This window comes from Phalacrocorax aristotelis, chromosome 8 (genome assembly GCF_949628215.1).
Source record: "Phalacrocorax aristotelis chromosome 8, bGulAri2.1, whole genome shotgun sequence".
Taxonomy (NCBI): Eukaryota; Metazoa; Chordata; class Aves; order Suliformes; family Phalacrocoracidae; genus Phalacrocorax; species Phalacrocorax aristotelis.
In genome coordinates this window covers 41,259,930-41,275,107 of record NC_134283.1, presented here as the reverse complement: position 1 = coordinate 41,275,107, position 15,178 = coordinate 41,259,930, and the positions used below count along the sequence as shown (strand labels likewise).

At 45.7% G+C, this 15,178-nt stretch overlaps 1 protein-coding gene across 1 annotated transcript; it reads left to right on the top strand.

Moving 5' to 3' along the window:
• The first annotated feature begins 1,576 nt into the window (after positions 1-1,576).
• On the top strand, positions 1,577-13,265 carry PKD2L2 (polycystin 2 like 2, transient receptor potential cation channel). Its single transcript, XM_075102852.1, has 14 exons — positions 1,577-1,685; positions 1,783-1,884; positions 2,132-2,265; positions 3,512-3,768; positions 4,536-4,757; positions 5,384-5,612; positions 6,110-6,280; positions 7,807-7,988; positions 9,257-9,377; positions 10,100-10,201; positions 11,385-11,464; positions 11,556-11,625; positions 12,430-12,551; positions 12,989-13,265. Exons 1-14 carry the CDS (start codon positions 1,628-1,630, stop codon positions 13,104-13,106), a joined length of 1,968 nt encoding a protein of 655 aa, XP_074958953.1. The 5' UTR covers positions 1,577-1,627; the 3' UTR covers positions 13,107-13,265.
• Positions 13,266-15,178: the final 1,913 nt, after the last annotated feature.

Below are 15,178 nucleotides of genomic sequence, written 5' to 3'. Positions count from 1 at the left end.
AATAAACATCACAAAACCTGATTTTGCCAAGCTCCAACAAGCCCAGTCTCTGAAGATTTTTTCCAATTGCAGTTGCTACAGGAAAATTTGTGAGGCTGGGACTAGCCTGAGCTCCTCTCAGGGGGTGCACAGTAACACTGCCGCTAGTCAGCAAACCCCATAAGCATCTTCCAGAATGGAAAAATATGAGGTCTTGGCTTCACGCCATAGTGCTGTATCATTAAATAAAACCCCCAAATCTGAACTGCTCAGCACTGACTATTAAACTCCTAACAAAATCCTGCAGCTCTACCATCATGCTTCTCCTCTGGGCTGCCTGAGCAATGAAATACGCTAAAGTAATCTCCCCCTGCTGCACTTTTTGGGGGTTTGAGCTGACCGAATGCAGACTGATACCCAGTACGCCCATAGGCTTCTTTTGAACGTAAAGGCACCACAATGCTTGGGCGAGAGTGCGGTATCAGGGCTGAGCAGCAGCACCAAGCCTGGCACAGGCGCATCCTAAGTTCTCCTAATGCCTCAGAGACCCAGCAGCACCTGAGCTTGCAGCATTTGCATTAATAGACATTTAAATGAACATGAGCCAGCAGTGTGTGCCCAGGTGGCCAAGGCAGCCAACAGCATCCTGGCTTGTATCAGGGATAGTGTGGCCAGCAGGAGCAGGGCAGTGATCATGTCCCTGTGCTCGGCACTGGTGAGGCTGCACCTCAGTTTTGGGCCCCTCAGGACAAGAGGGACATTGGGGTGCTGAAGCGTATCCAGAGAAGGGCAACAGAGAACAAGTGTGCTGGGCAGCGGCTGAGGGAGCTGGAGGGGTTTAGCCTGGAGAAGAGGAGGCTGAGGGGAGCCCTTCTCGTTCTCTGCAGCTGCCTGAGAGGGGCTGGAGTGAGGGGGGGGTTGGTACCTTCTCCCAAGTTACTAGTGACAGGACAAGAGGAAATGGCCTCAAGCTGCATCAGGGGAGGTTTAGGTTGGATATTAGGAAAAATGTCTTTACTAAAAGAGTGGTCAGGCATTGAAAGAGGCTGCCAGAGAGGTGGGGGAGTCACCGTCCCTGGGGGGGTTCAAAAAAACATGCAGACGTGGCACTTCAGGGCATGGTTTAGGAGGGTTGGGTTGACAGTTGGACCTGATGATCTTTCCCAACCTCTATGCTTCTATGATAGCCTATGCTCCCGGCCGCTCTTCACAGCAGGGAGCGGATTTCCTAATTGGCTGAATTTAGCCTGGAAGCACGCAGACACTGCAATTCATCGCTCAATCATTCCCCCGCAAAGGAAGGGCTGCCACCACGGGAGCTGGAAGCGCGGGCTCTACCATGCACCGCCGCTGCAGCCCGGCGGGGCTTTGCAGGGGGCAGGGCGGGACAGGCCCGCTGGGCACCTCTAACAAAAATAAAACAACGATAATAATAATAATCATAATCTCCCAGGGCGGGACGGGCCGCCCTCCGCCGGTAGCCGAGGGCAGGCCGCTCCGGCCCCGCTCCCCAGCCCGAGCCCGCCCGCGGGCGGTGAGGGGGCCCGGGGCCGGGGATCGGACCCGCCGGCTTCCTCCGCCTCCGCGGCCGCCCGTTGGGACTCGAGCAGGGGAGCGGCGGGATCGGCCCGGCCCGGCCCGGCCCGGCATGGAGCCGCCGGCAGCGCGGCAGCGGCCCGCCATGGCCCAGCCGCCGAGCGGCAGCGGTGCGTGAGGCGGCCCCGCTCCCCTCCCCTAGCCGGCACCGCCGGGCGGCCCCGGCCTCTGACCCCCCGCGGCCCCCGCCGCCCTTTCCCCCACCAGGTGCTGTGAAACCCCGGGGCAGCTGCAGCACCGAGCTGGAACTGAAAACCACCCTGCGGGAGCTGGTCATCTACATCGTTTTCCTGACAGACCTCTGTATCTGTAAGTCATCAAATGAGGGAGGAGACTTCAACTGTTTACAAATAATTAATGGCTAAGCCGTACCTCTTTCAATATTTACTCCTTACTGCACCTGTCAGCCACTCAAAGTGTCACGTCAGTCAAAATTGCTTTGACTGCCTTTTTCTAGCGTGACTTAGTGACAACTGAAGCGGAGAACAAGGTTAGGAGCTGTTGCCACCCTCTAATTTCAGCCTGCAAGCATCCCCTTTTTGCCCCTTCTTTCCAGTGACGTTCGGCATGGTGAGCACGGACATGTACTACCTGAACAAAGTCATGTACCATCTCTTCCTGGAGCCCTCCTCCCCTGAGGAGCACAGGAGCAGTTTCAGGAGTATCGGGAGCAGAGCGGATTTCTGGAGGGTAAGGCTTGCAGTGCAAAGGTGGTTTCCTGGTGAACAAACACGGGAAGAAGCTCCTGTTGTTAATTCGGAGCAAACCAGCATTGCGGTTGTCCTGAAGACCACGTGCTAGGTGTTGTGCTTCCAGCTGAAGAAAGGCAAATAATTTCTTAAAGTGCATTTGGAAAAATTCTGGTTACAGAAAATAATCCTGATACTCTGAGTAGTCAAGAAAAATGATAGGCCAATTAATTGCTGCATCATATTCTCAATGTTAGGCTTGGTCTCAAAAGAACTTCAATAAAAACAGAAAGATTTGGGGTTTACAGTTCTTCTGACTTTCGGCTGTTAAAAAAAATATTTATGATTTCCACTGGGGCAGCCAGGAGAACCTACTGTCTTGATTCACCTGGTGCGCTGTTATGTTACATCTTATTTCAGTGACGGTAGCAAAACACACATCTCTGTTTTTACTACTAGGCTGAGAACATCCCAAGATTACCATCATTGCCCAGCTGACAGCAGAAGGCAAAGTTTCTCACCCAACTCTTCCTTAAAAATGGGAATGCCTGGTTATAACAGTTCACTTGGAAGAAACATACTCCCTCATACCGTGGTGTCTGTTACTGGTAGTCCATAAAATAGTGAGCCCTTGCTACACAACGTGTGTGCTGATGTACTAGAAATGGGTGTAGCATGTGCTCAGAAGATGGCAGATCATGGGGGCATGTTGTTTTGTACTCAGAATAACACTATCCCCAAGTTTATTGCTTTTTATCTGCATCTAAGAAACACCCAGAAAAAGAGGGATTTTTTTCCTCCTGCCTTCAGAAATAAATAGTTCTTCATTTAGGTTCAGATGGCTAAAACCCAGTCAGAAATATATCCCAAAACAGGTCTTCAGAGATTAAGATAGCGAACAGATTTTGTAAAACAACATACAATGTTGTTGTTTAAACATATTTGTTTAGAATTCAGCAGAATTTTTCAATGAAACACCAAACAAATATGTGTGGTAGTCTGACCCTGAATAATCCCATTACATGTCTCTGATAGAATTATGTAGGGAATAGAATTGTCTCATAGCAAAAGGATGTAAATATATCTTGTTTACAGGACAGTATATAGGTGGGAATTGTTTGTATTCTACCTTAGACTCTGTAGCTAGAAGTAACCTGAGAACCCCGCACAGATTTGCATGCAAAAAAGTGGGATAAGAGTGGTATTTAAATCTTCCTTTGAATCTTTTGCCTCACTTGTACATTTAGTTTGCAGAGGGGCCCCTGTTGGATGGACTCTACTGGGACAAATGGTATAACAACATGACATTAACCCTCCAGAATAACAGCAGCCATATTTACTACGAGAATTTGCTGCTAGGAGTAGCCCAGATTCGCCAGCTGAAAGTACGCAACAACACTTGCTCCATCTATCCATATTTCCATACTTTTTTAGAAGACTGTTACAGTGAATATCGTTATCGAGCTGAAGACAGGTCTGACTTTGGGCTGAGGAACGAGTCTGAGTAAGTCATCCTACTTCAACACAGAAGTGTTTTTTGAAAACCTAACCAAATCCTTAATGCCACTCTTCTTCAGTTAGTAACAACCGTACATGCAATTAGCTGAGTTTTTCCTCTTGTTTACATTGAAATAAACCACGGATTTGTTTTTGTGCCAACATTATAGACGGGAATTTGGCATGGGAAATTTATAGCAGAGAGACAGGAAGAACTGGAAACAGCAAGCCCAGTTCAGCAAAAACATATGTTAATGGAACTATCTCTACTAACATCTCTGGAGAAATGTTCAATTATACGAGGCCTGAATTTAAATCACATGTTTATAAATTGGAATCATGCTAAAATGCTCTGGAAGCAGAGCCAAAAGGCCTGCTTCACACACTTCATTTAGCATTGATTTAACACAATGAAAGAACATGTGAACATGCCACAGTAACAGTGAACTATGTAAACCAGAGATGTTCCATTTACCTATAAAGTTTTTAAGGTAATAAACTGTCTGGCCCACGTTGGGCAAAATCCAGATTCATAAGCAATTGCTGTTTTGTGAATGTACTGAGTATTTAGTAAATAATAGAAATGGGAGTATTTAAAAGCCACATGGCTCGTGCATACTTCAAGTAAAGAAAAGTGTTTTTTAAAGGTCTGGCTTAAATGGTCAGTTGTGGATGCAGAAGAACACTAGGACTAACAAGGACTGTATAAAAGTTAAAGCTTACTTCAGTCCAGTTTCCATAAGCTGAGCTGCTTTGTTTTCCCATTTCTGACAGATGGAAATACACCTCAGCCTCCTCGTTATCCCCGTGGTACTGGGGATCTATGGGCTTGTACAGCAGCGGAGGATATATGTTCACCTTACCTGAATCAAAGCAGGAGAGTGCGGAGAAGTTGGTGTTTCTCAGGCAGAACAGCTGGCTCACTAGAGGAACCAGGGCTGTATTTATCGACTTCTCAACATACAACGCCAACATAAACCTCTTCTGTATAGTCAAGTGAGTTCTTACCTTTACTACACGGGAAATCCAATTTACTGAGGCATGATCCTTCCATGAGGACACAAGGAAAGGCTGGTCATCTCAGGCATATGTAGCCATGTTTCTCAGGTAGCAGCTGGGAAGACAGTAGTTCACTAAAAACGCAGAAATTCAGTTGGTGCAGGGAGTAGGTTCAGATCCTTCCTTCCCAGTTTTGGGTTTTTTGGTTGTTTTTTTTGAGTAGTTGGGTCTGGTGTGTAGAGCTGGTTGCTGCTGGCTGCTGGAGGATATTTCATAGCTTTTTGCAAGGTCAAAGACTCAATTATTAGTCCTGTTGTCAGCTAATAGAGGGAAAAGACTCTGGGTAGGGTGAGCGTTTGCTCTTCTGAGACAGAGTTTCTTTAAAGACTTTTACCAAACACCATAGCTTGGGTATCCCAAGAGCTTCTCTTTTCCCCCCTCAACCTTCCTTACTATGTAATACTCTCTTCACGAGAGACGTAGTGTAGCCCTTACAAGAAGATCTTACAGCTGTAGGACTTCCAGTAAGGTATCGTTAATGTCGTAAAAATTAGTATTAGAAAATTAAGAGCTGAGATGATTTAAAGGGATGGTAACTAACACCGGTCCCCAATTTTTTTCAGGTTGGTGGTAGAGTTCCCTGCTACCGGGAGTGCTCTCACCTCCTCACATATCTACTCTGTGAAGCTCCTCAGATACGTCACGTATTATGATTACTTCCTGGCTTCTTGTGAAATCACCTTTTGCCTCTTTATCATTATATTCATAATCCAGGAAGCTATAAAAATAGTAAAACTGAAAAAGGAATATTTCAGAAGTGCCTGGAACTGGCTGGATTTGCTGCTGCTTGTGGTGAGCTACCCCTTGACTTTCACCTCTGTGCTCGCCAGCCTAGGCTAGCATGGGATAGACAGCCAATGAGCCAGAACAGCCCAAATCTGTGTCAGGTTAGAGTCAGTCTCTGGAAAGGCCTCATGGCCCACCACGGTTCAGCACACGTGAACTCTCTTCTAGCCTTGCTGTGGCTCCATGTCCTTCCTACTCATTATCCACCTTGTTTGTTTTGGCCATAATCTTTGCAGAGCAGGAAAGAGCTAACACAGTAAAACTAGAATGTATGCAGCATGTTACATAGCACAAGTCCAGAATCATCACAGTACAATTACAAATTATTTGGCCAATAAAGTCTCATACATACAGTTTATGACAAAACATCTAAAAAGCTGAGGTTCTTCTCGTCTAACCAAGGGTCTTTTGAAATCAGTACAGTCTTTCCTGCACAAAATGACAAGCCTGAGGAGAGGGGGTATAGCTGGACTTAAGCTTCACCTGCTTCTGCTTTCCTTTAGGTATCCATCCTTGCCATTGCGTTCAACATCTACCGCACTGTAGCGGTGTCCCTGCTAATGGAAGAGCTGCTGTCTGATGCCCACGTCTACCCAGACTTCTATTTCCTTGCATTCTGGCAAATCCTTTATAACAACATAATTGCTGTCACCATCTTCTTTGCTTGGATAAAGGTATTTGTTCTTATTCCCTTTTTTCATGCTCAGGAATCGTAGTATTTCTAAGCATTGCATAAATGTTCACTTTTAGCTTTTCATGAGTGAATTGCAAAGGTGGGGCTAGAAGTGATAATTTTGTTTATAAGATTCCAGAAGAGTTTAAAATTACCTCCTTCTCATAAACATGGGTCACACAAATTCCAAGCACATCTAAAAAAATATTCTGCACATGGGGGCAGCTGTCTCCATTGGAGCAGCTGGGAAACTTCTGTAGCCAAACAGCCTCCTCAAATTCAGTCTTTTCCTAGACCCAGTATTATCTAGGTCACGGCCTGACCTATACAGATGGCATGGCTGTACTAGGTGAAGCTATTCATAACTTTTGTAGCCAAAAGCTATGAAAACAGTAGCTACTTTTTAACTGCAGAGGAAGGCAAAATGTGTCTGAACTTGATTCAGAAGTGGCTTTGTGCCAGGACGCCTTTGAATTCATTCTTACTTACAAACACATTTGCTGCTCTCTGGACGGAGTAGCAAACTTCTCTAAGATCAGGGGCTACTTTCGTTCCTAACCAGGTGCTCTGGGGCCAAACCAGTCCTGCATGTTCGCATGCCACTGCCCCTCATCTACTAAACCCTGGTGGCCCTGACTGGGGTCTACACCCCTTCCCCTGTACTCAGCAGACATCAGTGACTTTGGTTTGGGTGGCCTCGGTGTTCCCAGTGGCTGGATGAAACTTCCCAAAGCTTTGCCTGGTCCCAGACTGCTTACAAGCCCGCTCCCCCCCAAGATATTTGTAAAACACCCAGGACAAAGCAGCTGCGAAACAGGCAGGGGAGACATTTGCATCTGCCAGAAGAGATCACGCTTTACAGTCATGCCCCAAGTACCTGAACATAAGCTATCATGAAAGGTCATGTCCTTTTAAAATAAACAGGCTTTTGGCCTTCCTCCACCTCCCAGGCCAAGGCTACAGGAAGGAGCTGTTTGGGAGCACTGGCTGTAAACCGGTTCTGTGGACAGTCTTCTTCGTTACATCCATTCTGTACCCCAGCTACACGTTCCCCCTGCACCATCCTCCCTTCAGACCAATTACTGTTCATTTAGTAGCACAACTGTGTGTGTAATTAACGACTGTCATTGAACAAGGCTTTTGTTCAGGCCTTGTTTCGGAGCCAAAGTAAAAGAGGGCTCCTTACCAAAACAGCCTGTCAGGGAATCCTCAGGTACGGGAGGGTGGTATGTCTTGCAGTCTCCTTGACCAGGGGTCCATATCTGCTAGAGCTGATTGCACAATACCAGTACCCAGCAAAGAGCCGTCTACCCACGGTTCGCTTTAGCACATAAGCATATTTGCCCTGCAGAATATTTATCTTCTCCAGAAACACGCCCAATCCTAGTTCTCCTTACAGATACGTACCATGCAATTCACTTCTAGGTAAGACATAACCTGTAATTATGATTACAGATAACAATCCAGAAATTCTGTGAAGAAGTTGAAATATATTTTGATCCCCCAATATGTTTTGTTCTCTTGCAGATATTTAAATACGTAAGCTTTAACAAAACCATGACACAGCTGTCCTCCACTTTATCTCGCTGTGCCAAAGACATCATTGGATTTGCCATCATGTTCTTCATCATTTTCTTTGCTTACGCCCAGTTCGGCTATCTGGTCTTTGGGTCGCAAGTTGAAGAGTTTTCCTCTTTCCAAAACTGCATGTATGCTACTTTCTAAACTTTTTGATACAAAATCCCCAGTTGGTGCACGTGCAAACCAGTTTCTTCTAAGCAGGACTTAAGAGTACAGGTCTCCAATACTTATGCTTCTTTCACAGAGTAAAACCAATTGTGTTGGCGCTACAACCAGTTTACCAAAGCCTTCGTATGTTCAAGAGAGACCACGTGTACGTTAAACAGGTCAGGGAAGCATGAGAAGGGGAAGCTCAGGAGTAGTTCGCCCAGTGGGGCTATTAGTCCCCTCAGCTCTCAACACAGCTTTGCCATGCGTACAGGCAGGCAGGCAGGCCTGGCAATGGGCTGTTCTCTTTTGCCTCTTTCCAAAGCAAGAATGTGAAAGTACCCAGCAGACGCGCCACCGGGTACATGATACAGTCCCCAGCATGACAGCCACAGCAGAACTGCCGAGAGACCCAAGTGGCTCAGAGCACAAGCTGAGGGTGTTTGCAAACAGGAATTGCAGCTTCTTTAAGAAAGCATCCAGATGCATAACCAAGAGTCCCCAGATCCCATCTGCTGGCTCTGTAACTTTCTTCCCCCGATTTTTTTTCAGCCACTCACCGTAGCAACAATTCTGGGTGCCTGCTGGAGCTGGTTTTGATGGCCCTTGCACCTTGTAGCAACCCCTAACCTGTCACCCGCAGTGTACATTGTGTTTTAGCCCATGGCTACGTTTCTTACAACTTTAAAGAGCTATCTTAAGTGTACCAGATTGCTTGAAAGCAGCTTTTCATGTAAAATTGAGGCACTTCTAAACCAGAAAGATAGCTCATTTGGATGGCAGGCAGCTCTAAGATGCTGCAATACAGAGAAATAAATACTTATTTATCTCAGCTAGGAATAAAATCCTCTACAAGGTGACATAGGGACCTATACTGTTACCTTCTGTACTAAAAGAAAATGAGGGATCATGAAGCTAATACAGAAGGGAAATAATTTTTTTAAAAACAATCAAAAAACCAAACAAACAAAAAACCCAAATCTGGTGATTTATCCAAAATGAAAGTATTTTCTCATACAAGCCATTTAAAAATTCCTTTGTACTTTCAAATTCTCAAAGATATGCTAAATGCCCAGTTTACCATGGTAGTAGTATCCTGGCTTGCCTTTTGATTTCGGTGACTAAGGTGAATCAGTCTCAGTTGCATTGATTGACTTTTTTTTTTTTTTTAAATTTTTAAATAATGCTTACAGTACTTTTCTTTGGGAGAAGCCACTCAACCTTTTTCTCGTATTTTTGTTACTCCCAGCTTTACACAGTTTCGTATTGTGCTAGGAGATTTTAATTTTGAAACCATAGAAGCAGCAAACAGAGTCCTTGGACCTATTTACTTCATCACATTCGTATTCTTTGTGTTCTTCATATTGCTGGTAGGTACCATCTTAAAAATGCTTAACCTTTAGCGTAAGCGGTAGAAAAGCACTGCTGTGTGGTGCTCCGAGACAGTGTTTTCCACCCCAGGGTGACACGGGGCTTGCCCTGGCTGCCCCTCGGTACACCTAGGCAGAGAGGCACTCCAAACTCTCTTGCGGGAGTTCCCAGCAAGCAGGACGTTTCACAGCTCTCCCTTCAAACAGCCACAAAAGGGGCTTTTGCATCACAAAACAAGCGCGTTGTGCCTTTCACTCTACTGCACCATCCATTTCTTGAGATTTTAATTTCTGAAAACTATTGGGTGCTTTTGAAAACTGCATAATGTCAGCCTTGTCAGTTAGGAGGGTTAAAGAGAGACTTTGATGGGACTATGTAGGTGCAGGTTTGCTTTACCAGTTAGATCGATGTTGCCATTAATTACTTCAGATTGAAACACCATCTGAAAAAGCTGCAAGTATACGATAGGACATCAATTGCCTTCAAGGAACCGGGCCTTTTAGCCTATACTGCAGATGGGGAATAAGTGATTTATCTCCCAAAAATATTCCTTAAGACCCTAGGATTACCAGATAATTTAGGAGAACGTCTGCACACAGCAAGGCTCTTCAATTCCATTAGTCATGTGCCCTAGCGTGGTAAAGCCCCCAGAACAACAGCCCCAACATAATACAAATGCAATTTCCAGAAACAAATATCTAACTGCGTCCTTCCTGTGCAGAATATGTTTTTGGCTATTATAAATGACGCCTATTCAGAAGTCAAAGCAGACTTTAAACTGATACCCAGTCAAGAACTTCAGATCAGAGACCTCTTTAGACAGGTAAGTAAACACTTCTGTAACTACCTCATTTAATTTAAGATAAGAGGAGGAATTGTAAGCTGCATCACTAGCAGAGAGCCTTAAACAGCTGAGCCATAACCATTTAAGGACACCCAGTATTTGATTTTTCACTTTAAATAAATATTTGACAGATACAGCGACATCCTTCCATGAAACCCACAGAAGCTCCTAATGGCAAGAGCAGCATGTGAGTTGGGGTGCAAGGAGCCTACCTGTACTTCACCCTTTTAAAAGCAGCATTAAATACCAGCCTGGTTTGTGATCTAGACCATCATTGGCTTTCTTCAGAGTTTACTGTTGCTGCTCTCCACACTGAGAAACTAATGATCTTCTCTGCTTGGGAAGACAAGACAAGTAGAAATATGTACCTTTAAAACTCCACAAAGTTCAGACCATTTTCATGTGCCAAAAACACGTACAAAAGGGGAACAGATCTTTCCCTAACTTTTCAATTCAACTTAAAATTATGACCTGCTCCTTTCCTGCCAAATGGATTAGCCGAAGCCAAAGAGACTGCATAAAGTTCTTTTGCTGGGACAGGTCAGCACCTCCGCCTAGAAACCTGACTTTAACTGGGGAATACAGCATCACCAGTGAGATAAATACAGTTGAGATAGGTGTGGGATGAGAGACCTGCACGTTCAGGCTGTGTTTCTCCAAGTCAGCCAGCGCTGACACTCTGTAGAAGAGGGCTGGCAGCTGTAGCTACCTGAAGCTTTTCTGTAGGATTTTATGAGTGGCACAGACACAAGTTCCATCGCTTCTGCCCAGCCTAGCTTTCATTCAGGAAGGGGGAGGCCCTGGCCAGGATGCAGCTAGTCTGGTCAGCAACAGCACAGTTTAGATTCCCCCACCCAAGCTCATTCTCCTACTTATCTGGGACTATAGTAAAATTAATCTGAATATGCCTGAAAAAAGAATATTTTGCTGGATTTGGTTTGCTATTACCTTCAGGGATTTCATGACAAATTTGAGATAAAGCAGGGTAAATTCTCTGAGCTGAGCTAAGGGAACAAAGAAAGTGATATACTGGTGGGATTTCTGTTTAATTGCCAAGGCATTACGCTGATGGTTTGTTCCTCGCGTTCAAGTCCTTGTGCAAAAGTGTCTCTGGTTAAATGCAAGCCAATTAACACGCCCGCCTTCCCCTGTTTATGTTCAGAGTTGCAATAAGGCCCTTGTCAAGCTCAAGCTGAAGAACCCAGAGACGGATGCAAATCCAGCGGATGAGAGCTTGGAAAGGTAGGACCTCAGCATTTGCTGCTACCCCCGTCCTGAGCACAGACCTGTTCTCACAGGACTTCTGTCTCTTCTCATTTGTGCGAATGACAAGCAAGGAATTGTCAGCCACTAAAAGCAAGGATATTTCTAAGCCTTCCAATGGAGACAGTGCTAATGAAAAGGTAGGCTTTATTCTTTCCTGTATTCTTAGAAACTGCTGATTATGTTTCAGAAATTGAATAATACCAAGGGAGTCACAGTTGTCCCCGCTGTTACTTACAAAAACTGTTTCTCCACAGGATACTATTTTTAACAACATAGGAATAGCAAAAGCTAGACCTATAAATAAAGAAAAATCACAAATTATGCCCAAAATTTCAAATAAAAGCTTGTTCAGGCAAGGTCATACTCTACAATAGCAGAGCTGGCAGCAGGGTGAGATCAGTGTGTCTTAGCAATGGTATGAAGTTGTGAGCTGGGCATTTGCCCAAATGTTAAACAGAAACAGATGCGTGGAAAACAAGTTTTACAGCAATCTATTGGGTCACAGGCTGCATCTACAGCAAGAAGAAAGATTACTGCAGCTTCCTTTTGCTTTACAAAAAGGTTTCCAGCAGACGTTGGTAGTTCCATATCTGGGATAAGCCTGTGCAAGTACTTCTAAAACATATTTTTTTTAAGAAGCATCTTCTAGAACAAGAGAGGGAAAAGCCCCTTGGCTGGCTGGAACACTGCACACAATGCCTTCAGTCTCTCTTGACTCTGAAGAGAAATGTGCATTCCTATATCCTGTCTTTTTGGAAGTGCCAAAAGGAAAATCTACTCCCAGACAGAGAATGTTTTTCTCCCCCAAGCTGCATATATCTTTTCCTGCAGGCATGCCCCCTCCCTGCACGAGCAACCGTGTTACAGCTGTCCCTGTGAGCCATGCTGCCTTTGTCTCTGATTTTTTTTTTTTTTTGTTAAATCCCTCTGGTGTTGAACAGAGCCATCTGAGGTTATCCCAGCTACAGAAGGAGAAAGAACAACTTCATCAGAAGCATCCGTCTACTGAGGAGATGGACTCAGTCACAGCACAGAGCTACGTCTCCACTGCAGAATTTCAGCAGTAAGTGTGTGTGAGCCTGCTCTTGCAATCTTATTCCCATCCCCCGGCAGCTGCAGCTGAAACATCACCGAGTGACAACCTGAGAGACAGAAGATCAAAGCCAGTGATTTTAAGATATTTTACTTGCTCTTATACTGGCTGACAACAGCTGCCCTCAGGGAGGGAAGGAGACAAAAATAATTTAGTAGAGCAGCTTGTAGGGACATTAGTCAAGAATGAGGTGGGACAAGAATTTAAAATATTGTCACTCTTCCAGAACACGTCCTTGTGGCCGCCCAGGGAGGGGGACAGAGACTGTAAGACCTTGTGCTTGCAAAGGGCTATTTTGGGACTCGGCCCCTTGGCAGTTGACACCAGTGAGCAAAGAGGAAGGCTGCAAATGCAAGGTTAAGGGCAGCGCCATCTCAGGGATATGTGGCTGTATTTGTGTGTTCTAGGCTCCTCAGGTACACAGCTGAGTTGCAGAAGGAGTTAAACAACACTAATGCAAAACTCAGGAGAATTATGAAAAGCATGCAACAACTGAAGGAGACTTCTGGCAAGATGGCACAGTAAAATGCCCGAGCTCATCCGGTAACAGAGGTGGCCTGGCTCTTCACACAGTTTGAATAAATCCAAAGTTCCCGCCCTCCTGCCCCCTTTATTTGTTTCTATTTCTGGATAAGAGAAGCAGGAATGTTAATAAAGGTATTTATCATTGTTGCTTCTGGGTCTATTTCTCTGAGAGTTTCAGGTGCTGCTTTAACTCTGAGAAGAACTAACCAGCCTTGCTAGAGGTCTGGGTAGGCGAATGCCTGAACAACATTTATTCCTCTGCCTTGTTTTGGGGCTGCTGGGAGACACAGGTGTGTAACAGAGCAGGTCATGAGCAACAGCAGTGTCCCGGGCCTGCTCCAGACCCTCCTCTTGCTCTCTGGCCCTGTGAAGCCCAGAGCAACCCTCCATCACCGAGCACAGTCCAGCACCGGGTCATTAGCCCTCACTTCCCCGGACCGCTTTTTTTGCTGGTGCTTCTGCTGCTAAGGTTAATCTTATTTCCCAGGAATTTGTGTTCCAGGCACCTGTTGCTTCCAAAACAGGTTACTGTTGCCTTCAGAAGAAAAAAAATTATTCTTTCAAGAAATCAATCAATCTTTTATTTTGATCAGCTGGAACCACTAGAGGGCGATTTGCTTCACCCTTGCACCAGCCTGAATTTTCAGAACATCCTTTTTATTCCTAAACCCATTTATACCCGTTGCCGTAGAGACAAGGTGTGATATTCAGGCCAGAAACTACCTACTCCTACGTAGTCACCGATACCTGTTTGTTGCTGGGACTCAGCCACAGGAAAAAACCAAACACGTCACGGGGCCGTGGCCAGGCTGCGACCCCCACCTGCACCCCGCAGTCCCTGCCCTGCGGAAGTGCTGCTGCTGTACAGCTCAGCTGACGCATGGCACGCAGCCCCCAGCCTCCAAAGTATCCCGACACTTATAAAAATCCTACCAGGATATACAATATTCTAAAGCCTTATGCCCTGCAGAGCACTGTCAAGCTACTACAGTCTCCAGTCTGTGTCTAATAGCACTGCAGAGGGGCTGTCTCAAGGGGAGGGGAGCAGACAGCATTCGAAGGGACCCAGAAGGAGACCACTTCAGCCCAGCAGCGCAGTGTAGCCACGCACTGGTTTGCCTGTCCAGCGTCACTGACTTTGTACTTCAGTCCCCCGGCTGAGCTGAGACATCCTCTCTCTTCTAAAGAGGCCAGTTGAAAACAAACCCACCTCTTCCCTTCACTCCCAAAGGGCTGTTGTTGCTACGCAGTATCCCAGGACACTCCTCCCAGAAAACACAGGTCACCGATGATCAGTTTATCTTGATTACTCAATAGCCTGACATGCAGGAAAGCAGATGCTTTGCACCCGACCTTTCCTCCTCCTGGCAACCCCTCTCATACAAAGGGGTCTCAAAACCTTTACACACAATTACTTACCCAGGACTTCATGGAAGAGCTTTCAAGCACTCCTCATCCTTGCTCTACTGCTCTGGGGCACAGGAAACTCTTTATACCCTGCCTCACGTTCCCAGCAAGCTCCTTGCCCTGCAGTCACGTAGCAGCTCAAGAAAACCTCTTTCAAGACATAAAGCTTGCAACGCTATAGATTTGCATTGTCCCAGAACCGGTCCTTCAGCAAGGAAGATCTGTCCCAGTATCGCCGAGCTTTTTGCACCCTCGAAAGTATCTGCTTCTCCTCCATTTTGGCTAACGGTGTTTAGAACAGGGTTATTTTCCTTCATTAAAATCTTCTTTTTCATTGCTTTGTAGCATATTGATTTTAAACAGTACCCACCAAACCACTGTTTGAGGGATTGTTGTCTTCTCATTAACATACTGATCAGAGTGCGCTTTGGTGAATGAATAATGCCAAGGAAAAATGGAGGACTGTAGAACACATCTATTGCAACCTTGTTTATTCTTCAAGCCCGCGTCCTAAGAATTTGTGCTTTCCTTTTCCCTCATCTTCCAAGGAAAGACGTGATCACAGGGAAGGTTATTCTGTCCCACCCTAAAGAACGTACTGACGCCTGCCTGCCTTGTCTCCTCTCCCTCACCTGCTCCCTCAACTTCCCAGTTTTTCTTCTTCC

Bases quoted from the DNA above. Each gene is read 5' to 3' on its own strand.
- PKD2L2 (XM_075102852.1), top strand. From the start codon at position 1,628: ATGGAGCCGCCGGCAGCGCGGCAGCGGCCCGCCATGGCCCAGCCGCCG. The intron at 6,281-7,806 runs GTATTTGTTCTT...GTTCTCTTGCAG, and splicing joins TCTTCTTTGCTTGGATAAAG to ATATTTAAATACGTAAGCTT. The intron at 9,378-10,099 runs GTAGGTACCATC...CTTCCTGTGCAG, and splicing joins TTGTGTTCTTCATATTGCTG to AATATGTTTTTGGCTATTAT.